The sequence below is a fragment of the Centruroides vittatus genome, unplaced genomic scaffold (genome assembly GCF_030686945.1).
Source record: "Centruroides vittatus isolate TY-2023 unplaced genomic scaffold, ASM3068694v2 contig_2747, whole genome shotgun sequence".
Lineage (NCBI taxonomy): Eukaryota > Metazoa > Arthropoda > Arachnida > Scorpiones > Buthidae > Centruroides > Centruroides vittatus.
This window is the reverse complement of record NW_027121750.1, coordinates 2,219,979-2,246,379: the sequence shown is the minus strand read 5'-3', so window position 1 is coordinate 2,246,379 and position 26,401 is coordinate 2,219,979. Positions and strand designations below refer to the sequence as shown.

The window sequence follows — 26,401 nt, the reverse complement described above, 5'->3', positions numbered from 1 at the left end:
TGGAATCCCACGAAAGTGGATCGTTTTTAAACATTTTTTCTAACCGTTTAAATACGCAGATCTCAACTATTGAGGCAAGGAAGTACCTCAATGGTCGAAACACAGGAACAATAAAGCAAACTTAGAATACGAATGTAAAGATAAAACACACGAAACGTGCCGAGTTTTTGTTTGTACACACGAAAGCACAGAACTTTGGGTTCGGTTCAGAAAGTCGAATGGCAGTACAAAAGATATTAGGGATTAGCAAATAATTTCTCATTTTATTTTTGTCGAAGATTCTTTAATAAGTAAGATACAATCGATCGATTCTTCGAAACAAAAGTACAAAAGAAGAGAGAGAGATTGAGACGAACGAGGTCCCTTAGTGGTGTCCGAAGCGACTAACGCGTTATCGATCCGTCGGAGGGAGACTAAATTATTCCGAGGCGAAGATATTTATATTAAATATACAATAATAAACTTTATTATTTTCTTTCTTTTTTATTGGTAGAGGAGTGTAATTAGCCGCTTGCAATGTTTCATAGGGATTTCTCTTTCCTCTTCTCTCCCAGAATCTTCACCCTCTGCTTGTACATGTTGTTCATTAAACAATACAATGCTAGAAAAAAAAAATGCAGGAAGTTAAAATTAACTGCCAATAAACGTATTATGTAAATTGGTTTGCACCTCGCAGTACTAGAACAGTACGGTTCCATTTCAAAAGTTCAGAAACTTATTTCTGTACACAGAAATAAAAGTCATTTAAAAATTTCTAAACTTTTCAAAAGGAGTCCTATTGGGGAATTGATACAATTACTTAATTTTGTTAGTCTTAAACTGTGAAATGATATTTCATGTCAATTTAATTGATTATGTTGAGAACATACTTTCAGTTTGATTGTGTTAAACTAATTGTACCATTGTAATTTTTTGAGATATTACAATTTGTAACAAAAGTATAAACACAGTTGTTTTGAAGTTTTTTTTTAAATTTTAGGTCAAAAACTTTATAGCTACAGATTTTAAATATATTAAAATGATTACTAGTTTAAAAGTTTTTTTTTTAATTTTGGACTGTAACAAAATTATAAACACAGGTTTAAAAATGACTAAAAATGTATTATAATTAAGAAAAGCAACTTTATTATTAACAATAGAGGGCAGTAATGGTTTTTAAATCAAATACTGCAGCAATTTAAACAGTGTTTAGAAATTTTGAAAAGATTTTAGACTGCAACCACAAAGCATTGTTTAACAAAAATTGTACCATCAAAAATTGCTTATCATCAAAACAAGAAATTCGTGAAATACATTTACTACATGAATCTGGCAAATCATTGAGGCAAGTAGCCGCTCGTGTGAATCGTTCTACATCTGCTGTAAGGCATGTTTTACAGCAAAAACAACAATATAGAAAAATCAATGATTTGCTAGTGTGAGATTGCGGGACTATAATTATTTAAATTTTACAACTTGAACATCAACTATATAGTGTATTCACTCCGACACAAGGCAAATTTCATCACTAATTTTTACTCAACTGAATAAAAATTAGTGATGAAATTTGCCATGTGTCTGAGTGAATACACTATATAGTTGGTGTTCAAGTTGCAGAATAAGTACCGGCACGGTTTCATAAATACTATTTAAATTTTAGTTAAAATATATTTTATTCAATTTGTTTTAAAAATATTTTTATTTGACAAAATATGCGTCAGAATCTAGAAGGAAGTTTAACTTTAAAAACTGATATGAGAGGTGATAACACAAATACTTTCATTTTTGCCTCCATTAACATCAAACTGTTAACAATAGATGTATACAATTTAGGACCTTTAGAACATCATTTAACAAACAGATATAAAACTAAAAATATTGTATTAATTTAGCTTAAATTTAAGGTATTTCTGGTTCCTTCTATCAATTATGTAAAGGGAGAATTTTTACTCCCTTCAGTTAAAAAGGAAGTTGGTTTCCTTTAAAAAAATTGCTTATCATCAACTTTGTCATTGTGTTGTCGAGAGATTTTACCCCTTTTTACCCCTACAGAGGTGATATTGCAGTGATTTGATTGGGTAAAACATAAAAATATTATCGACATATGCGCCTAAATCGAGGAGTCCGCTTAGAAGCTTCATCCCATGAAGAAGTGAGTTAGGGTTCTCCAATAGTTAGATATGGTTACAAGTCACTCTCTAAAATAGAAGAAAATTTGATGTTAAGTAGACGATTGAAAGACCTATAATTTTGTGCTTATTCTGAAGATTTATAAGAAACCTACAAATGTTTTCAGGTAATATATGTGACTCATGAATATAATATGTCAAACTCTTTCACGCGATTTAGGATCTAGATTTAAGATAGTTTTATTTGAATCGATTTTATTTGTACTTTCAATTTATGTGATTAATTAAATTTTATTTTGTTATTGTTAAATGGATTTATCATTGACTCAAATCCATCCAGCACCTGTCCAAACTTACTTGCAGCCCTCCCACTCGTTATTCCACGAGACGATTTAAGCGCGTTAACCCGATAACAGGGGCTCCAACATGTCCTTGTTTCACAAGACATCTTCACAGATACTTGTCTCATCTTACAGAAGCCATCCCAACTTTTGACAGCTGGGAATCGATCATGCAATCGATAGGTCGATTAAGTGACAGAAGGTTGATTCTAACCTGTTCTGCCCCCAATTCTAATCTCACACTAGGCTGAAAGCCTGACTCACAGAGATAGACTCCAAGTACAGTGGGTGATCGGTTAACAAACATAATCTGTTTCAAGACTTTATTTGCTATCGGAATTATTTGTTAACTGATTATCGATTTATCATAGATTTTATGGGAATTTGATTAATACATTCCGGAGACCCCAAAAAATAAAAAACACACATAAATAAACGTAGTAAGAAAGTATATAATAATAAAAATACATATATACACAGTCTTGCATTTTTATTGGTCATTTGTTTTCCATTTGTGGGGGTTAAAGAATCTGTCTAATGTCAATTGCTTTTCTCTCTTCTTCGGGATTTTTCAGAAGTAATTAATAGCATTGTAATTGTAGACATCTCTAAGTCTATTAATCTCAACCTGGTTTGGATGCCATTCTAAGACCGTTGTTCTGACATCCTTCCAAAAAATGTTTAATAGCAGATATCGGCATTAATCCTCTTTTCCAGAAGAAAACATATCTTGCCGAGTTTCATAGTGTTCTTCATTCAAGAGTTCTTGGCGTTCTGTCATCAGATCAGTTTCAAGTTCCATTATGAGCTCTTCAATATTCTTTATTTCTCAGATATGATTTTTGTTATTCCTTAAGCTGCTTGAGTCTTCTTGATTATACTGTACCTTTCTTAGATAAGATTGAACTGCAGCCTACTGTAGAGCCATTCGAACCATACTGCCCAGAACATCAGACATCTGCCCACTCTCTACCTTTGCTGTTACTCTCTCACCTTTGGAAAATAAAAACCGATGCAAAACTTAACGAATGCCTGCCCGACAGTCTTGTGAATATTATACAAGAATTGTTTGTCAGAAAAATAAAAGGCTGGAATTACAAGGGAGAGTTTCAAACTAGGAGGAATACTATTCGATCAGTATACATTGGGTTGAGCGTCTCCCACACTCTGAAAAAGTTTCGAATTGTTGCCTGAAGACAAGACCAATCAGTATTCATTATTTTACATCGCCTCTTCTTGTGTTCTGTAAGGTGTTCATTGTCCAAACATAATCTTTCGTGAAAGTGTTCGTTATCCTATTTGTTCGTTAACCAATCACCCATTGTATTTCAATTAATAACAAACGAAAACATGTCATCAAGAGAAGCTGCAGCTGTTCTACCAACCAAAGTATTGCACATGACTGTTTGGAAAACCCTAAATCAGTGGCTTAGCAAACATAACTGGTGCCCCCTCCCTCCTCCAGAAACACATATAGTTTGTCTTGGAGACCATTTGGGCGCCTCTCTGCGAGTGGTGCCCGGTGTATGAAGCACATGACACACTAGAGGCACACCCTGTCTCTGAGTAGTATATCCTCTCACCACTTAGCATCGTGCCAAGCTCTTTTAGACGTTTCTACTGTGCAGTAAAAACATGGCACTGCCAATCCAGTCTCCCGCCAACTATGAAGTACGAACAATAAAACAATAATTAGCTTTCTACAGGCCAAAGGGCTGAATGGATGTGTGAGAACTTCATGAGCAACAGATATGTGCATGAATAGTGCAGGAAATTCAAATAAGGACATGACAACATTCACGATGAGGGCAGTCAAGGGAGGAAGTGTGTGATGACTGATAACTTGGTGAACAAAATGGATCAATTGGTGCAAGAAAGGTGTCGGTTTATGATTTACGAGCTCAGTGAGGAGTTTCGTCAAATTTCAAGGTCCACGCTTTATACCGTTGTAATGGATAAGCTTGGGTTCAGCAACTTGTGTGCACAATGGGTTCCAAAGATGCTCACAGACCATCAGAAGACTAAGGATGGGTACTGCCTTGATGTTTCTGCAGCGTTACCACCAAGATGGTGGGTGAGATGTTCTAGGGAAAGTTTGTGATGAGGAATGAGATGTGGGTGTTGTTCAAAACTGTCAAGACAAATGCATCCATTGGTTTCATTGCTCCTGTTTCATCTCCAAACAAATGCAAAAATTTCAAATGTTCATTTTCCACCAACAAAAGGATGGCAACTATTTTCTGGGACAGAAGAGGCATTTTGATGACCAAATTTATGGCACCTGGGACAACCATCAATGCAACCATGTACTGCAAAACTCTTGTTCTGGATTGTATATCTAAGATGTTGAAAAGAAGAGGAATGCTGTCCAAGGGCATGATCCTTTTCCATGATAATGCTCGTCCTCATGCTGCAAAAATGACTCAGAAACTCCTCCAGAGGTTCAAATGGGAGCAGTTCCCTCATCCACTGTACAGTCCAAATTTAGCACCATATGATTTTCATCTCTTCACTCAAATGAAAAAGTAGTTAGGAAGTCAGTAGTTCACAAGTGACACTAAGCTGACTGACTGACAGTTAAATTTATAAGCTCTGTGTCGGTTTTTCTTTTTTGCTAGACTTATTACACCATCCATCATTCAGAAACAGGACCAGCCTTAGAAAAGCACATTTTATTTCCAAGAGAATGCATTTCGGACGTCGAGTCCCTCATCAACTCTATGATTTAACTGTAACTCCTTAGGAAATAGAGCATACATGTTACAAATTTTGTAACAGTACAAAAAATTTTTAAGATTTTAACTTACATGGATATGAAAAGTACAGAAATGGCAACAAATGATATAATACAGATGGCAATTATTAGTGTACAGGTATTTGCTATAACAATAGTAGAATGTTAATGATTTAAAAGAACAATATATATAACATAGATGTACCGTCATGTCTAATGTAAGTTTACAACCTTTACGATACATAATGTAGTATTAGCAGCAAAAGGCAAACAATATACATAATAAAGTACACTGTTAAAACTGTAACATAGCAAACTGTTTTATTGTTAAAACAATAAAGTAAAAACTTATTCACCGTTAAATCAATAAGACTATAAACTTATTTACAGTAGAACAGTGACACGACGAAGTAATTTACAGAAACAAGAAATTTGCCTCCATTTTCCTTTTTTATTTACACACACACCCTTCCCCTGCACCTCCTCTTGGTCAAATATGGATACAATGTTTCATGTAATTTTTGACCAGTATTATTATTCATAATTTTGTCTTTGTTTTTTAATATTTCTAAATGCTCATACCATCATCTTTTTTTGTGTTGGATTCTTTTTTAACAATTTTTACAGTGTCCCTAATTATTTGACATCCTTTGCTGTTACAACGTACCACTACAGCCGAATTACTGTTGTCATACTTAATTGCAGCTATGTGTTCTTTAAAACAAACCTTGAAATTTCTGCTAGTTTCACATATATAAAGTTTAGGTACAGTGCAGCTATATTCAAATTTGTGAATTACATTATTCTGGTGTTATACGAAGGCTATTTTTTAAATAAGGTCAGTTTTTTAATAAGAAGAAAAATACTGTAAATATCATTAAAATATATTTTTTTCCATATTCTACATACTTTTATCTACTTTTCTACATAATTTCGAATTTGTTTAAACATTTGTCATACCGCTCAACAATTTTTTGAATTCCGACTTCAAAGAAATCTGCCGCCTGTCAAGCCCAATCCACGACTGCAGTTTCACTTCTTCTTCGTCGTTGAAATGTTGACCACCAAGGAACTCCTTTAAGTATCGAAACAAGTGAAAATCACTGGGTGCAAGATCTGGACTGTGTGGATGATCGTATCGAGTCAAAATGATAAAGCACTGTTTAATCTCTGTTTTGTGATCGTCAGAAAGCAGTCTTGGAACGCACCGAGAAAACAAATTTCGATAATTCAGTTTCGCCGAAACAATGGTATACAAAACTGATCTTGAAATCTGTGGAAATTCAATTGATAACGTTGAAATCCTGAATAGTCTGTCTTCTAGAATTTTGTTATCCACATCACGAATCAAATCTTCAGAAATCAGAGAAGGTCGGCCAGGGCGTGGCTCATCATGCACATTAACTCGTCCATCCTTGAACATTCTTACCCATTTTCAAACTTTCACTCAGCATTATCACCGTAAACTTCACAAATCTGATGGTGAATTTCCGCTGCTGCCAAGTTTCTTGCATTCAAGAATCGAATAACAGATCGTATCTCACAGTCGGCGGGAGACTCAATTTTCTTAAACATTTTAACTTCTACAGCTCAGCATACAGACAGACGATATGGCTGCAAATGGCGTCAAAACGCGCGCCAAGCTTGCTCGGAGCAGAAGCGCATGCATGCCGCCGTGATTGTGCATTATTCTCACTTTCATTCACAAACGGACCTTATTTAAAAAATAGCCCTCGTATATTATCATCATTGTCATGAGAATTCATTTTCCTATTTAAACTGGGGATTTTTTTGGGCACTAAAATTATATTAGCTTAATTTAATTTTGATTCTTTCAAAAATGTTCTGTTTGTACGGGATTTTAAAAAATTTATTAGTAGTGTTGTTACTTTCTTGTTTGTGTTTATTAGTTTTCCTATTATTGATCCAGTTGGTGATTATGCATTTGCTGTATCCATTCATTAAATATTTTCATTACGTCTTGTATTTCAGTTGATTTATCAATTTCATTAGTGGTATGTTGTATGATTTTGTCAATGTAAAAAATGTTCTTTTTGATATAATTGGGTACTTCAGATGTGAAATGCATAACACTGTCAATAGTGCAAGTGGTTTTGTGACTAAGTCTAGTGACGAGAATGTCTGAAATAACTGCCAGTTACCATTTTTAGAGTTCTAAATTAAATTTTATATCTGTCTCTTTTATTTACATGTTCCAGAATTTGATCCGCTTGTATAATAATATTATTGTATACTATGAAGCAGTCATCAACGTAGCATTGCAGATCCATAAATGCCTTTAATGTTGGCAACCTCTTTATCAATGTTGGACATACTTAGTTCAGCTGGAATGGGAACCCATCGGGATGCCATCATTTTGCCTATAGAATCATTGCTTATAAAGTAGTTATTTTTTAATACAAGAATTATCATGTCTATAATCCATTGGTGACAATTAAGAGTTTTTGATGTTTCTAAAACTCTTATGTTTTATAGACGGATACATGTTGCGCATGTAAGGAGGTTAGTCTATAACTTGGTTTAAATGTTACCGTTTGCTTAAAAAAGGGGCCTCTTAGTGGAAGGAGCTAAATAGATAGAGCTTTTTTTATATCTAATTGAAAGTTTCAGTTTCAATATTCAACAATGGATATTCTCTTCATAAATTCTTAGTATTTATTTTTTTTTTTTTTAATTTAAAAAGTGTGAGGACATTCGAGTTATTTTCAGTTATATAACTTAAAAAATGTGTTATGTATTTAAAGGGATGGCCACCATTGTGACCAGACTGAGAAAGGCAATTTCATAACTTTGTACATTAAAAATTCTTTGCCCTTATATACAGCAAATAAGTATATTTTATTGGATAGAACTGCTTGTGCAAACCAAGAAATAATGTATGTCTGCATATTCAAAAGGTGGGAAGTTTTACTGTATTTTCGTATCAATATAGAAGTTTCTTGTTGACTAAAATACTAATTAAAAGCTTACCATAGAAAATGTAGACATGCCAAAGCAAAAACAAAAACTTTTTCTACAAATACTTACTTGGAAAAAATCCCATCAGTAAATAAACTCTCATGAGAGTGGGAAAATGCAGGGAAAAATTCCACGCATTGGGTAATTCCAGAGAAAATTTTTTTGTCTCTTCAAAATAGGGGATGTTTCGTAATATTATCACACCTAAAAATATATCAAAAATAAATTCTGGTCTATTTGTACGAGAAATAAGAGTAACATGACAAATTACAAATGTTGGAATATTTATCTCAAATGTTAACTTTAAGCCAAAAACTGTCAGTGTTAATTTCTTACAGAGATGTCTGCCCAATGCATCCTTGCATATTAATGAAGTTTGATGTATATTAATATCCTTGACTAAACTTTGTTACAAGTTTACCATAGATCGTGGGTATAGGATGAAAGATATACACAATGTAATTTTCGGAATGTATTAGCGAATTTCATAGAAAATGAAACTTGTGATAAATTTTTCATTTGTGTATCTTCTCTAGTGGGGTACAATCATAGCTTCACACAGGATTGAAAACACTTATGTTGCCAATTTATAAATTCCTTGGGCCAAGGAATATATATATATATTAAAGAGTCACCCAACAAAACAATAAATAATGTATGAAAAATTTAGCCAATATTTGCTAAAAACGAATAGCATTACGAATGACTTTAATACACACCTTCGCACAGAAATCCCAAGGGATAGAATGGTATCCAGATTGTGTATCTCAGCCATGTCAGAATGCCAATGTCCACACTGTACGTTCTAAGCATGTAATATGGATATCTGAAATTATCAAATAAACATCATAATATAGAAATAAAATCTATATAAAATAATTAATTAAAGATGGCAAATTTTTCTTACCTGATGACTTCTATGGTGGCATATATTAAGAGTAAATAAAAGACCACCGGTTTGGTCTGCATTCTCGGTTCCCCGCCGATCATCAGGAACAGCATGGTCACTCGTCCAAACACCTACAATACGATTTTAAAAGTTAAAACTCTCTTTTTGATAATTAGTTTGACACAACAGAATGTACTTTGCAGCTAACTACTATTCATCAGTGATCTGATATTTGGAATAATAATATACAAAATTAACTTGGGTGATCAAGTTAATTTTGACATTCATGCGAGAGTTGCCTGAACAGACTCACCTGAACTGTTGGGAAGACGGCATTACCAGAAGTATAGCCAAGGAGCGGATGCAGTATCTCCAGCAGCTGCATCAGAGTGCAGAACTGAAATGCCTTTCCAATCGCACCGTACGTTCCCTCCATCGACACTAAAAAATAAAAAGGCATCTGTATTATTATTATTAAATATTTTGCTTTACGGGTGCCAATAAATCCGGTTACATATAGTCTAAACTTGCATACGGAATCTACATATGGCAGAACAACTAACAGCATGTTACATCCATTTGATTTTGACCCACTTTCCGTGGATCTGTCACAATTTGTCAGTAATGCCATAATCTCATAAAATTTCAGTCGCGTAAAAATTATTCTAAGGAACATACCATTTTTTGACAGGATTTACTGCACACATCTCCATATTACTTCTTTATTTCTAATGTAACATATCAATTTGTTTTTTCTTTTTCTAATATCTTAAAAATGCATTTATCGTACTTTATCTTGGTTTTCAAAAATTCAGGGAAAAACAAAATAAACAACTGCTCTAGAAAACCACAGTACATTTCTCATTAGACTGCATTTACACTAATAATTTCTGCATTTTCATTTTATGTTATGCTTCATCCTTTTGATGATGACAATAGCACACTTCAAACTCAGAAACAATGTTAGGAATTACTCTTTTAAAAAACAAAGTTATTTTCATTAACATCTACCATTCGTTTAAAATTTGTTTTTCAGTTTAGAATAGTTCTCTGGATATTTTTTAAACTGCTCTGCTACCAGAATGAATCCACCATATATATGTTTAAAGAAGCTTAAACCATTAAAGAACATAATCACATTACAGTTTAAGAACATAAAGGTTTTGAGCATTGCAAATAGATCTTACGCCTGTTTAGACTCCGAAACAAATTTGTATTCTGTCCCGAGTATGCATGTTTGCTCTTACAATATTATGACATTTAGTAAGCTAAACATAAAATTAGTTAATAAATAAATTGTAACTAAATTTTAAAGATTATTTTATCAACATCTATGAATTTGGATCGGAAAATTTCTAAATCAACTATGTAAAAAACATTTTTTTAAATTTTCATATAAAATAGCAACAGCATTTTAGTCATTAAAATGGAAGAAACTAGATCATCATACTTCCATAGCATCTGACGATTGGATACAATGAAAGCACAAAGACAATTTAGTTTCTTTCAAGTATTTTTAATTATCAATTTCAAATACATCCTGGAAATGCTTTGCATACTTTGTAAATACCATCTTCCTTCCAAGGTAGACATGCAAGAAAAAATTTTGGTCTAAGCCCAATTGGATACCGGGCTCCAAATCTTGAGTACAAAAGAAAATTGAGAGTTAATGCGGAGAAGACATGACCTGGACTGGTCGTACGAAACACCAACACAAACAAACTAGCTCTAAATTGAGTTCAACTGGAGAAAAATTTCATAATAAATGGTACTTCATTCATACAACCAAGCAGATTCTTAAAATGCATACTGACGGGTCCATATTCTATGTATTGAAAAAAAACTGAAATTTTATTCTGTTTGAATTTCAAATTTGTTCTTTCAGTAAAATACAAAGATCTCTTGAAATTACAACAACTGTAGCTATGATTGGTTATTTCATGAAATACTAACCCATAACTCAGAATATTAGTACAGAATTTTTAACACCCTCTTCCCATTGTGACATCACAAAATGACAAATACGAGTACATAACTGTCAGTTGCCATAGACAAAGGAAACTAATCAAGCACTACACAAAATTTCAGAGAAATACAATTGCAAGTTTCAAAGGGCACTATAACAATTAAATTAAAAGTAAATTATTAATAATTAATCCAAATACCCACCATCCGGATTTGCTTAGTTACTTTTCAATAGTAAAATTAGTAACTCAAAAAACCAGCAAGTATATATTTGGATTAATATTAATTAATTGGGCTCAAGAATTTCTTATAATATTGATGTACGCTAACCGATCCAAACTAGTTATGGCACCAGATTAGTTGGATTACTACTGCAGAAAAACAAACAGAATTTGTCGATCCAAATAAGACGACACCATAATTTAATGTCGTAATGCAAATGTAATGATTAAATTATTTATTTCCTCCACGGCCACGTATCAAAAAATAATAATAAAGTACTCACGAGGTCCGTCTTTTGCATATCTGATGGATATCACAATTAAACAGTACAGAAAACCCACAAATTGAAATAAGTTATAAAGCAGCAGATAAATCTTTCTGAAGTCTTCCACTGTAAAAAAATTAAATATATTTTAGATGATTTTAAAAATCTCTTAGCATAAATATAAAATATTCTACTTTTTTAAATAAAAGCAAATTTTTTTTATAGTACTTGAAATTTCCTGTCAGAGTTATTTTTACTTTCTCGGCTGTTATAACACGGAAAAATATTGCAATTGTGTCAAATTTGACCCTCGGAGTTTTTTTTAATTTAGAGGGTCTCGAAATATCAATTTGCAAAAAAATCCCCGCATGCGTGTGTGTTTTGATGCCTATGCCCTCACTCCACCACACATACCAATACAGTGCATTTAAACACAACCAAACATAGAATTCGGTGAAGTCTATGTTTAATCGGGTTTTGAGGTGGGAGACGGGACTGCCTCTAAAAACGACATCGAAAATGTACCCGAGACCGACGACAGTGCATTTTAAAGTTTAAACCTTATGTCTTATTTAGAAGCAGATAGAATTTGAGTTGCTTTGCATTGTCAAATTTTGCAACTTAATTATTTATTATTATTATTAAGGATTTTGATTTTTTCTCCTATTACTTTCACAAAATTTAATTTGCTAATAAAACATTCTGATGATTCTACAAATAATGTTAAATACAGTAGATCTAATCCACAAATTTTACCACCAAAGATATTTTAACTTTTTTGAATGTAAAATTTGAGATTATCACTAATATATGTGTAAACATGTTAAACTACACTTCTCTAAGAGAATTTTTAATGATTTAAAATTATCATTTTTCAAATCATCATACCTTTCTTTTTTGTTTTCCTTCTAGATTTTGCAAGATCATCCAGGAGATCGTCATAGGTCGACTGAAATTTTAAAAGTTTTATTCAAAATTAATACAGATCCACTAAGAAGATTTGTAAAATAAAACCCGATTTTTAGTTTTCAAAATTAAAGTGTGTCATTTTAGATCACTCTAGAGATTAAACTGTTTGATAAGATATACTTAAAATTTCATAGTTATGTTTCTTGACATGGTAAAATTACAGATGAAGTTTCAAAAATAGTTACGATTTTTGTTTCTGGTAGTCTATAATGGCATTGCTATCACATTGGCATTGTAATGGCAGCATTATGAAGACATTCTGCAAACTTTTATTGTTCCTAAACTATAGTAGGGAGTTTAGAATGGGATAGTATATAAATGTTACTCAAATATCATATTTATGCAATGTCTCACAACATGAGCATTGTAAGAGACATACTGCTTACACATTTACCGACAAAAGGGTGATCGGATGATCTTTTCAAACACCTTGCTGGTTAAGAAGCTATTCGAAATACAGGGCTTATGCAGGTAGAATTGCAGATTTATGAGAGTGAGCAAATTGAAAGGGAAACAAGTCTTGTTAGCCTGATGCGTCATGCTTGGCCATTGTTAATGCAGTAACATAGATATGCTTTCTGCAACTTTGTCACATATTACTACTAAGTTTCTTTGATGCTGCCACGATCATGATGCTGTTACAGATCTGTTAGCAGTGAAAATTATAGTTATTTTTGAAAATCCAACAGTAGTTTTCCCCTTGTCAAGATAAATTGATAGATAAATTTGCTAACAAAATTTTAACAGTTTTGTTTCCGGAGTGGTCTCAGGGAGCATACTTTAATTATAAACACTGATATAATTAAAGTCTCTAATGGTCATTAAAAATTAAGTAAAAGCCAAGAGTCGTGGTCTACATACAGAATTTCAAATATAACTATCTAAATATCATAACTGGCTCAGTCTATTAATAAAGTGAAAATTACATTCAAAATGTTTTTGTTGAATAAAACATGACAAATGTAATATCCCTTGTAATCGTCAACTCCATCACTTAGACTTCAAAGGATCTCTATATGGCTCGAGAAGTCAAACGTATTTATTTTTTACTAAATGCTTTGAGATGCTCGGCAACGTGTATCAGATCGAATGTATTAAAAGTGATTAAGGCATTCCACGTGCATTGCTTTTATAATTAATTAAAAAGTCCCTCACCCTTCTGTGTTCGAGTAAATTTTCGCCGTCCGACTCGTCGTCTTCTGTTTTTAACCTATCAAAATCGATCTTCAGCCACACCGGTTTCTTCTTTTCGGCAATCAGTCTGGGCCACCACTCTTCTTCCTTTTTGACTATGCTGAAATCTACTTCGCGATCCGTAATTCTATATTGGCTATCCTTGGTAAATAATAATAATAATTTTTATTAGGAATTAATTTATATAAATTTTAACTTTCAACCTAATACTTTGCTTAATTTCTGTCAGAATCATTAAATATAATTAAATATGTTATTTCCTTAAAGACAAAAGTAAGTAAGGGCAATACAGGAAAACATCAAGGAATGTAATTTACTATATTTCTTGTTAGTCTTCCTTGACGTTATCTTAGAATCCAACAGGAAAGTATGTTAAATCTGTGTAGTATCACATAACTCAAACTATTTCTAGGAATATAATTTCATTATATTACACCAAACCTATGGAAGATAGTTTGGCTCAATGACAACTCACGTTATAATTTTCTAGGAACTAATTACATCACAAAAATAAGGATCATCTACAGAACGACAGAGAACGAGAGATGTCACAAAAGAAAGGAATGAAGAAATAAATTAAAAATTCCGACGTAAAATTTTAAAGCACTCCTTAAATTTTTGGACTGAACTGAAAGACAAAGCATTTTTACAAGAAAGACATTTAGACAAATCTATATACAATCTGTCTAAGATTCAAAATACTAACAAATAAAATTTTAGCCCTCTGCTCAGATAGGGGGGAAAAAACCACTAGATGTACATAATCTTCAAAATGTTTAGGGTCTTCAAAATAAATGGCTAAGTGTTACATCGAGTTACCATAATTCTCTTAATTATTATCTGAGAAATACAAGACGCAAGACAATCGACAGAGTGGAATGCATAGCATACTTTGACACCAAAATGACAACTCTGCAACAGAGAAGGCACTCACGTTCTGCAGCTTGCAAATTCGGAATCGCTCGTCACCGCGCAACACAAGTAATCCGTAGGAACCGTAGAATTGCGGCTGCCGCGAGAAGAGTGACGACAGATGTGCTACAGAGAGCAAAGGAAGAATCCAAATATCGGTCGGTCACATCGATACATTGTAAAATTGTAAGGGGCAAATGTGAAACTTGGACATTTTTACTACATTTTAACATACAGTACGACGTTCTCGGATAGTAGTTAACATAATTACAATAATTTAAAACGGTAGAATTCTTTCTGGAAAACCCTGTGCATATACATGTGCAAGATAAGCTACTTTATCCAAATTTTTGTTTGTACAGTATTTTTATCCTAATCAAGATTTGCAGAAATCCCTTAAAATAAAATGGAATACCAATTTCTCATTCAGAGATGTTACCATTAATTCCTTTTGAGAAAAATTCTAAAAGTAAAGACAGATAACATTACCTTTCTTTTTAATTTACAAAATTCCTATTTTCTAAATTTAGAAGACTAAAAAAACCAACAGATAGAGTAAAGGATCACAGCAAAAAATTATTAAAATTACTATTAATAAATTTAATAATTAGTGAGTTGATATAAACATTTTTCTAATTTGTTTTGTTTTAGGATCCTTTTTTTATTGATATTTTTTACAACTTTACTATTAAATTTAATAGTGACGTCGACATAATTTTAAAAGTTGTCGATAAATTCGTCGTTTTAACAAAGATTAAATTCAAAATTTTTACTTACGTCGGGATCGACGTTCTGATAAAACTTAATCGTGAAATAGTATTGATTCTCTCCCTTGGCTCCGATCCCATTCGCGCTGAACTCCAATTCGTTGCACGTCAGGCTTACTTTAGGAGCCTAAAATGATTTGTTTTATGATTAAGTCGATTGAAATTTTGCTTTTAAATATTTTAAAACATTTATAAAAGTATATAAACTATAAAATCATTACAAAGATATATAACACACAAAAATGATTCATATCAAAATACTGAAATTGTAAGAATCAGTCAACTAGAAATTACAGAATATTTTTTATATATAAACTAATTCGGTTTAATTATAGTATAAAAATATCCTGTAATTTAGGAGTTTTGAAATAAGAAACAACCGTTTTGTCCGATTAAACTAGAACCGCGCTCGTTTTTGATGCGAGTAAATCGAGCCGAGCAAGATTTATGCTCAAATGAAGATTTTATTTAGTGCATTTCAAAATACGAGCAATGATACCTGATTTAGTGTCCAATTTTGGAAACTATTCCTTTCACAAGCCTACGTGTACAAACTTAAACTTTGTATTGCCGGGCAGCAATATTTACAAATATACAAACTAACATATAGCCGTTAAACTGGAGTTTAGATTCAACCGTCACGTTAAACTGAGGAATACCAAGCGAAACTCGGGCACAGCGTATTTGTTTATGCCTTAAACAGAACCGAACTGCCTTGCACGCTTTGTAAACACCTAAACGCCCGGCTTAACTCTACGGCAGAGTCTTCCTGCGATATTTGACGACGACAACGCAATACGATCGAGATTCCAAACAGCTTACGACATTTACCACCCGGGATTCACCATCTGTACCAAATTTCAATTGGGCAGTTTTGGAGGAGTTTATTGAAATCCAACAACATTCAGGCAAAGAGATGAGTTTCGCTTACTTAGCTCGATTATCCAAGTCAGCAGTCATACAAAATTTGCAGGATTCGAAATTAACTAATATTTCAAGATTCTTTGTAATATCACTTTAAAAAAATTGACACTTTCCAATACAAAGCATAATAAATATACACTACAATCTATGATAATACAAATAAAGTAATTCTTTAAAATTCTGCTAAATATTTAACCAAAGTTGTTAATTTGTGAAGATATTCTTGTAAAATAATGAAATTTGTTTGATTAATCATTTTTAAGCCGGGAAAAAATATACGTTTTAAACAGTCTTTCTGTATTTAGCCTCCTGGAGGCTAAATAAGGATAACAAGGCAATAACAACTAAATTTTATTATGTTTATTAAGTGATCAAACACATCAAACTTTGTTCGAAAAGTATGTTTTCGTTGTCATAAGATATTTTTGGTATATAAACAAACACGTCCCCACACCATTGAACCGTAATCTACTATCTCAATTGTAAATTTGTAAGAAACTAACCTATTTAAAATTTTTTGGCAATAGCACCATGAAATTCTGCCACGTAAAGCCGAGCCTTCTACGACCTCGTCTACGTACGGTACTTTACAAACGTAAATTTTTTTTTGACTGAAACTTACGCCTAAGTCGGCGATTTGGTTGATGTAATTTAGAATATTTTTTGTTAATTTTAAATATATATAAATAAGGATTACTTAAGAGGGAAAACAAACAGTTGGTATTTTATTGATGTTTTCGTTAAGATTAAGGTTTTCCAGAGTATTTACTAATAATGCGAGATCATCCCGAAGCTGTCGTGTTGCGAGATCCGTTCTAGAGTTGTTTTTTCGTGCCGTAAATCTACACGTCACACTTAGCGTACGTATCGTAGACTGCCGACCCAAAATAATGAGAAAAAAATGAAGTCTATCGACACTTTGTGACAGCTTAGAATATGAAGGATTTCATTCTTATTGTCTCAAAAACAATAAGAATGGTATATGATTATTAGTTTTAATCTTTTTATAAAACAGTATTGATTTACGGAAGCTATTTTTGGAGGAGGATTATATATAAGTTACGAAAGAAATTGTCCATTGTAACGTTTGCTGCTTTGTTTCCATTTATAACCCGCTTCAAAAAGTTAATGTTAATCAAAGAAATCAAAAGAATATTGCTAGATAATGGTCTAAGAAGTTATATTTTGCATCATCGGCAAACTTACTTGCGTGCTAGTCCTATACAAGTTTTAGCTTCAATATTAAAGTCCTTCCTTAAAAACTAGAACTTAACCATTTCAGTTAACAGGAACCTTTCGGTTATGCAATCAATAAGGTCAGATAGAGATAAGATTAGAAACAAATTTACTGAATGAATGCTTGCTTTATATATCACGATAGCCATAATTATTATGTGGGTTTACACATTTTTTTTAGTTACCAACTAAAAGAACACTTTGGGTACTGGATGCACACACTAACTTAACAATACGATAAAACCTCGTTATTTCGAAACTAGAGGGACAAAATAAACACGACTTTGGAATTAACTAGAATTTTTTGTAATTCTCAAATAAAATTATGACATTATCTTATATAATTTCACCTGTTCGGTTACAAATGCAATAATGTTATGAGTTATTACTTAGTAATTTAAGCTATTTTGGAAAAAGCTTTAGTCGGCATGTACTTAATGAAAACATAACAAAACTACATTCAAAACAAGATCTGAAAATAATGTACAAAAGAAACTTAAGTGCTTCAATAAGAATTACCCATAAATTTCATCTAGAGGACCAATGGCTAGTTCTACGAGGAATTTGCGGTCTTCGGTTTGAGATTACTAAAATCACGTGTTACAAAACAAGCTGCATAGCCGACTAAAGCTACATACGCATTCTATCGCAAATATGCACGTATTTTTAATGGACGTTAGAATTACGAAACAATAGGTTTTTGCAAAAAATGTTCAAATTAATTAAATTCCAGATTTCTTCGATAAAATTCTCTCTTTGTTGGCAACAAGTACAATGTCTGAATGACCCTGAATGGACATCTAATAAATCAACGATGTGCAATTGATAAATCTGAAAAGAAAATTGCCACTTGGGTATAGAAACTTTCCTTATAAAACACGTGATATGATAGGTTTCTATGTAGAAAATATTTTTGCGGTTGAAAGGACCAGATAATGCCTTCGAATTTCATTGTATGCATATTTTGAATTATCCGGAAAATCCTATTCTCTCGGCCGGGGACTAGACTTGACTTCAAATTAAGCTGATATTATCTGATATCAAAATAACAAGGTTTTACCATAGACAGAAAAGACTGGCTCCGATAAGAGAAGTACGTGATGCGATACTCTTAAGATTTCTCAAATAGATCTATTGTAAATGACTTCCAAATCATAAATGAAAAAGATGCTTAAACATAAGTCGTACGTGAACATAGCTAATTAAATCGTTGATTTTGTTCGTCATCTCTTTACAATTTATAATTTGGTTGACGACTTTAACGGATGGAATCATTTACGGATATTTGTCTAGCCGGCACATCGTCCTTGTTACATTCTGTTAATCTCCGACGATCCAATCTTGCATAAGCCAGCAGCTTCAAAGGCCTTGTAAGACGAGCCTACAAACACTATATCGGTGTATTATACACAAGCAGCAAATTTAAAAGGATTAAGAATGTTGACATTTTGCATGGCTTTTTATACAATTAAAAGACTTACTTCATTGTATGAATATGCTACAAATAATCGTACACATCCTAGATATTCAGAAAGGTTTGTACTGAGGAAGATTTGTACATAAATTGTTAGGGAAGCAAACTCTGGTCACAATCAAATGCAATCCTATAATGTCCTTCCTATGGTGTATTTGTAAAGTTCATTTATTCTGAAATGACAAGGACACTAGGCACCTTGCTATGCAGCTGACGTGTGTAAGATCCTGGCAAAAGATGGACAATTCAACTGCAACTGTATTTACACCAAATGCATTTCTAGACAATTACAAGAAAAGAATCAAAGAGCATCCATATGATGTGTTGTAAGACGAAGCACAAGTCAACAAAAACACGTCGATAATACTAACATTGTATATATCAATAATTTCTGCAGGCTTAGCAAACATAGAATAAGAGAATTGTCTCGATCACCGTGATGCGACGTTTATCCGATGCACAAAAGTTACTATGGTAGAACACTGCTTATCCAAACCCCAATTAACCAAGGTTATTTGAGGGGAACACATACTACTATTCTTATAATTCATACAGGTTTTGCTATGAATGCACCAAGCACGTAAATACCATAATACGGTGACGTGTCGAAAACCTGGACTAATTGGAGTAGGATCCCATCTGGATTTTCAAATATATGCATAAATTAGCACTTTAAGCATCGTAAACTCAAACATCTAAACTTGATTTATAATGTGTTTGAAGTTCAAGCTGGTATTTCGCAGGAATGTAGAAATACTCGCACGGATTCAAATTATTATTTACAGAATCACTATACGTAAATGAAAAATCACTAATCACAATTTCAAACTCTTTAAACTCTTCACAGACTGCTTTGCATAACAAATAATACTACACAAAGAACCATTTTACTCTGCAGCCATTTTTATTGCTAGTTCAAATGTTTTCGGTCATCTTTAATAACCTTTTTCAAGAAAAATGACATTGAATGCTGCCCGATTTGCACTAACGAATAAATTCGTTATGGAACGCTTTTAAAATATTTTTAGCAGCGCAATCTCATATTCGATAGATTTAAAATAAAGTAAATACAAACGATAAATGATAACATAACCACATAATTAATAAATTAACTAAATAACCATAAAATACATGTGTATATTAAACACATTGCACACGTAACATGCTGCAAGTAGTGGCTTTCTATAAGCTGTCACCAACTTCCTTCCTACTAAACTTTTATATTATGTTGATAAAAAATTTTTATCCTGAAAAGAAACTTTATATTATGCTGGTTCTCCACGCTGCTGATATCTTGCTTCTCTAAAGTTGATTGCTTGCCCTTTGTGACTGGTTTTGAATATATGCCACACTTCTGCATATTTGAGGTGCGTTTTGTTGTAAATTTTTTGTATCAGACTTGCTTTTTCCCATTCCACTTTTACTTCTGGAGGGTCTACTAAGATGTATGTTGCCAGTGCTGTGCTGTGCTAGGCTGCTCATGCCTTATGTTTCTTTTGTGCTCCGTCAATCTTTCTTTAAGGAACCTTCTTGTGGCTCCGATGTAATAAAGTTCTTTCTGCCTCCTTTTATCTGTTACTGGGATTCTATAAACTCCAGGAATGAGGCTCCGGTCCAGCTCGTCTTTGTCTGCTCTTAACATTTGATACACTGTTGGATTCCTTTTGTATATTATTTTTTGCTTGTTGCTATTCCTATTCTTTTGTATATACTGTTTAGCTGGGCCCTATACTCCATCACTGTATAATCATCTGTTTTTCTTCTTACATTTAGTTTGTTGCTGCCGGTTTTTCTTTGGTTGGTTAAAGCCTTAATGTCAACCCCAAACTGCCTCGCTAGCTTTTTGATATATTGCAGCTCTTCATTTCTATCGTGTATTTTGCTGCAATGCGTGTGTGCTCTTGTTATAAGTGACCGAAATGCTGCAAGCTTATATGTTGCAGGGTCGTGTGAATTCCAAGGTATAAACAATGGGTTAAACCTAGGAATTGGTAGGCTTATACACTTTTGTAGCAATATCTCCTCTCTTATCTATTTGAATTGAAATATCTAGAAAATGTATACTTCTATCATTCTCTTACATCTTTATTACATCGAAGCCACAAGAAGGTCCCTTAAAGAAAGATTGACGGAGCACAAAAGAAACATAAGGCATGAGCAGCCTAGCACAGCATTGGCAAAATCCCAACAGAAATGCATTCAAAACTTCCTTCTAACAAGTCGTGAAGTCATTCTAGACTGGTAGTTCTAGAGTCTGTCGATCTTGCAGACTACTTAAACAGGGTGGACCTATGCCTCGATCTACTCTTTATCCCACAAGTATCACCTTAGATATTGATAGATCGTGGGTACAAATTCAGCTCCGGACGAGGCAGACGGGACCTTATCAAAGCCATACATTGCGCCCACAAGAGTAAAAATCGTCAAAGGGACCAAACGGTCTATGCTCGACTATGCAACGTATGGCCTCCCAAAATTGAACCGGAGGCTCAATAAACACTTGAGAGGCCTAACAGACCGTGCGGCACCTGGTAGTCAGTGCAATTTCTCGTGTTTCACCAGCTTTTACCAGTCTCCGGTAAAGCGGAAAACTCAATTTTAGCACCGTTTCAAGAAATGTTTCCAGATTTTTTTTCCAGTTTTAAATTTTATCCCATTTGAGGATCTTTAAAATCCCAGATGAGCCAATTTCTTGCAAAGATTAACACAAAGACTAGCGGTTCCTTTAACAATTTTGCTCTTACGGGCACGGTCTACGGAACCGATAACGCCCCACCACCTCATTTGGGGCCATGCTCGTACTCTGGATTTTCTTGCAATTTAGAAAAAACGACCGGTTTGGTCCGTGGTCCGCAGACGGCACTCCGAGAACCGACGTTCTAGACACAATCCAGAGGAGGATGCAGAGCATGCCACATACTTTAGAGCTTAAATGCACAAATTCGAGTATCAACACGGTACAAGTTCACCATTTACCCCGATAATTCTCGAAAATGCCGCGATTTGCAGAAGAATTTCGGTAAATTCCTCTATCTTACCTCTACATAAACAAAACCATTAATTACAAGGATGAGAGAGATGATGCGATTGGTTCATCGATCACCACAAAAAACCAAAAAACAAAAAGAATATATTTTGTAGGCAATTGCGAAAATGTATGAAACGAGCGAAGATCAAACTTACTTTAACGTTCCTCAGATCGACTCTCAGCGATAAATTCTTCTCCGTTTGCGCCCAATACACGAAGGGGCTCAAAGTACTGACGGAACCCATTTCGAATTCTCTGGCAATTTAATCGCTACGCAACGCCCTCTGCCAATATTATCCTCCAATATTTCCGGGAGACGAGATTAAATCACCTTATTTATTACAAAATCGACGTCACTCCGCCTCACCTCGCGACGAATTACATCGCCGCATGATATCGAAGTAGCGCCACTAGCGGTATAATCGACTGGAAAAAAAATCGAAACGTTCTGCCACTAGGGGCGCCTCTTACGAAAGAAACGCAAATATCGTCTGCCGTTGTTTATTTATTTTTCCTCCCATAAAGCCTTCATTTTGTGTTAGGTTGATGTTAAAACGTCGTTTAAAATAAAATAGCGTGTATTATTATTATTATATAATAGCAAAAAACTTAATTTTGAAGGTAGACGAGTTGTATTTAAAAAAAAAATAAAATAAAAAAGTTGTAAACGCTAGTAACCAGCAAAATCGTCGTTAAGTCCGACCCCCTTCGGCCTTTGACCACCAAAATTTGATGTCTGCATAGTCTCATCCTAAAGCGAATTTCCATGCCGCGCGGGGAAAGTATGCCTGCATCATTCTCCTATAGCTTTGACGAAATACGGCGGACTCTCGCTAATCCGGCTATTTATTGCACAGAGTGCCGGATTACAGAGATGACGGACGTCTGTTTAATTCTTTAACGTTACACGTGCATTTATAAAAAAAGAAATCCGGCAAAGTTGAGTAACTTTCCCGACTGTTATGACATTTTTTTATTTAAAAAAAAACTTTTATTGTACATGGCGAGTAAAGAAGATTTTCATTATCTGTTTACGTGTTTTTTAAGTGTTTAAAAACTTTTATATTAAGCAAAATAAATTTGTGAGTGGCGCCATCTGTTACGAAATTTTGTTGTAAAAACTTTCTATATTTTTTATTATTATAAAAGTGCAAAACGCTTAATTTTGAAGATAGGAATGAGTTTTATAAAAAAAAAAATATAAAAAGTGTAAATGATGATAACGAATAAAATCTTTCTTAGTCCTACCTCTCTCAATATATGACATGATACCTCTATCTCCTCATCCGCTCGATCTTTAACCACCAAAATTGAATAGCATCAAAGCCCTTCATATTCAACCGTGCTAAATTTCGTTTCTTAATCTTAACCCTATCCTGAGATATTAAGCGAAATAGACGTATGTGCACACATGCACATCCACGGAATTTTTTGCCATTTTTTGATTTTTTGGATTTGGGAAGTATCAAAATGTGAAGATTTGCAAAAATCTCGGAGGGTCAAATTGGGCACGATTCCAATACTTTCCCTTATGGCCCATTGACTGGGTGCGAACCCACAACTGAGAACCAGTGTTTGGTGGTTTTTATCCACTCGGCCATCGGTGGACTCTTGATGCCCCAAAAGTGGAGAGTTTGCAAGAAGATTGTGCAAACGTGCTAGGATATACAAAGGGTAGAAGGTCGGTTTAAAATACACTCAAATACACTCAGTGGCAGATCTTTGAGATCTGCCATCGAATGTATTTGAGTGTAGATCTGATATTTGAGTGTAGTGTTCAGATCTTCTGGGGCCCACCAGTGGCCAAGCAGTCTTTGTTCCCCGAACACCGGGAGTTCAGTTGTGGGTTCGCTCCTCGCTTGGACAGGCCGGTCACGTGGAGTTTTCCGGGTTTTCTCCACACCTGTAATGCCTAAATAGGGGCCAGTTTCTCTTAAAAAGACCTCCTGGAAGGCACTCCCCTAGGCTGATTGCCCAAGTGTTGCATTGCCAAAACTAAACAAACAAACAAACTTTCAGATTCCTCGGAGTGACAGGCTGCCACCTTATCACTCGGTTCTATTTGTCTGCTGCTCTGGAGGACCAGATGGGGAATCTCTAGGAATTTTTACGGGTGGTCTGTGCAATACCTCGTGCACCACCTCTTGCCATTCTGTCTTACCCAATGTATGGCCGAGCACGTAACAAGTACAATTAAAAAGGCCTTCTCGGTGCCCTCGAGACAGACAGAGTAAAAATATAATGTATTGTAAGAACGAGATAAAGAGAAAAATGCATACGGAAACGTCATTGCCGAGCTCGGTGCTTTAACCGTCCGACCTTTTTTTGCACTTTTCGGTAATATGCGTAAGAAATGTTACGGTGCCGCTCGGCACTATATTTGCAGTGCTCGAGTCGTGGCGACACCCTACCTGCCACGGAACCCGGTCAAAAACACCGACTTAGACAGAAAATGAAATAGTTTAGTCAATTTAGTTATAAAAATTTAAAAATAAATCAAATACAAGAGATTTTTATTATTATATTTAAATTTAGATAAAATTTATTTCAGGCATTTTCAAAAAAAAGTTGTTTATAATGTCAATATTCATAAATTTGAGATTATAATTTCGATAAAAGTGTTGGAGACCGAACGTACCTGCTTAGACTTCGAGATTAAATTTGTTCTTCGTCGAATCTTTGATTCCTCCACGTAAGTTGCTACAGTTTTCCGGATACAATTTTAGAAGAGTAAAGAGTAATTCCAAGTAATAAAATTTATGATTCTACTTTAGAGTAAGACCGATCTGCGAAAAGCTTCTTTCTTCTTCGTGGGTCTTTTCTAGCTCCCTTCTCTACATTTTGGCAGTTTTCTCTCTCTTGCGCTTTGTACAATCCGTTAACCATATAAAATATACAAAAACTTTTACACTTGTAAAAACTATTTAAATGTTTTTATTTGGCATTTGATAATAGTATAAGTTCTCGAGTATTATGCAGAAATGGCATCGCTTGAAATCTTTTCTGTTGAATATTTATCATTCTTCTTCTTACGTCCTATATTACTCGTACTTTTCAGTCTATATTCCGAACAAGTGAAGAGTTTATTAAATATATATTCTTGTTGCGTAAGCTCGTCCAATCATAAAAGTCAAATTAATCGCTTTTTCAAAGCAAAAAAAGTGTTTAAAAATCATACTAAACACTTTTAAATCAGTTGTCTATCTTTAGTAAATAATAAAGTAATCAAGAAATTTTGTTTTCTTTTCATTCTGTAGATAAACTCTTAAAGATGGGGTAGTGTAACCGAAAATTTTTGTATATACGAACACCCGAGCAGTGAAAATATTCCCAGAATTGTGGTATAGCAGTGTAATGGTAGGACATAAGAAAACACCTAATAGTCTTCAAAGTAGGACCCTTTGGCACACGCAAGCTTGTGCCGTCGATCCTGCCATTGTTGGAAGCCCCATTGGAAGGCTTCTTTAGGAATATTCTTTAGGAATATTAGGAAGTTTGGTCATCTCGTTCCATTTGTTGTCTTCCGTGATTGCGAAACGTGCCCCTTTGAGATCCATTTTTGGAGTAGGGAGCAGCCAAAAGTTACTCAGAGTGAGATCCGGCGAGTCTGGCGATCGAGCAGTGATGGGAAGTCTTTTGTCGACAAGGAGTTGCTACACGACAAACGACGGAGTGAGGCGGTGTGTTATCACAATGTAGAAAGCACTTCCCTGCCACTTGTCATACCATTTCCTACATCTTGTAACCATGCAAAATTTGCATGCAGAAATGGCCAGTAACACTCTGTTCACTTGGTACAAACATGTGATTGGTACCATCCGGACAGTGGCTCCCGAACGATCTGAAAGAAGTCTTCCAAAAGTGCTTCCGACCATGGCAGGATCGACGGGGCAAGCGTGTTTGTGCCGAAGAGTTTGCCTAATCATCTACTTTGAAGCCGATTAGATAAGAATTTCCACATGTCTTACCATTACGATGCTCTACCATAATTTTGGGAACATTTTGACTGGCTGCGTACTGTATATCTGATTTCATGCATATTTGCTTCTGAAAATCATTGTGATCAAATTGCTTATTTCATACATTGAGGAATCATTTGAAGTTTTGTTACTTTGCAAAGATGTATTTATTTTATTTCACTCGTTCGGGCAATTGTCGATATTTTTCTTTAGAATTTTTCGTTCCGACGTTGTCGATATTAAAGTCGTCAAACTTATTTCTCGGCGGATTTGTTTTCGTCCAAAACAATTCTTTATCAAACGATACTTCTCCGTTCCTGGGTGTTTTCTCTTACCGTAATGCATAACACAAATATTAATTGCATAAAACAGTCATATTGCCGCATAAGCTACCATTTGTTCATTCGTAAAAGGTGCGTAATAAAATCAAAAATG

The 26,401-nt window shown here is 34.1% G+C and overlaps 1 protein-coding gene across 1 annotated transcript; it reads right to left on the bottom strand.

The window, feature by feature from the left end:
• Window positions 1–236: 236 nt before the first annotated feature.
• Hacd2 (3-hydroxyacyl-CoA dehydratase 2) lies at window positions 237–22,394 on the bottom strand. The gene is made up of 10 exons (XM_067266561.1): window positions 22,163–22,394; window positions 15,356–15,472; window positions 13,628–13,807; window positions 12,392–12,452; window positions 11,522–11,629; window positions 9,365–9,492; window positions 9,070–9,182; window positions 8,882–8,988; window positions 8,232–8,366; window positions 237–601 (listed from the first exon to the last, which is right to left on the bottom strand). Exons 1-10 carry the CDS (start codon window positions 22,250–22,252, stop codon window positions 522–524), a joined length of 1,119 nt encoding a protein of 372 aa, XP_067122662.1. The 5' UTR covers window positions 22,253–22,394; the 3' UTR covers window positions 237–521.
• Window positions 22,395–26,401: the final 4,007 nt, after the last annotated feature.

Coding starts and splice junctions, on each gene's coding strand:
- Hacd2 (XM_067266561.1), bottom strand. CDS start 22,252: ATGGGTTCCGTCAGTACTTTGAGCCCCTTCGTGTATTGGGCGCAAACG. Junction 11,630..12,391: donor AAGGAAAACAAAAAAGAAAG/GTATGATGATTT, acceptor ATTTTTTTACAG/TGGAAGACTTCAGAAAGATT. Junction 8,367..8,881: donor CTTGGGATTTCTGTGCGAAG/GTGTGTATTAAA, acceptor ATATATTTTTAG/GTGTGATAATATTACGAAAC.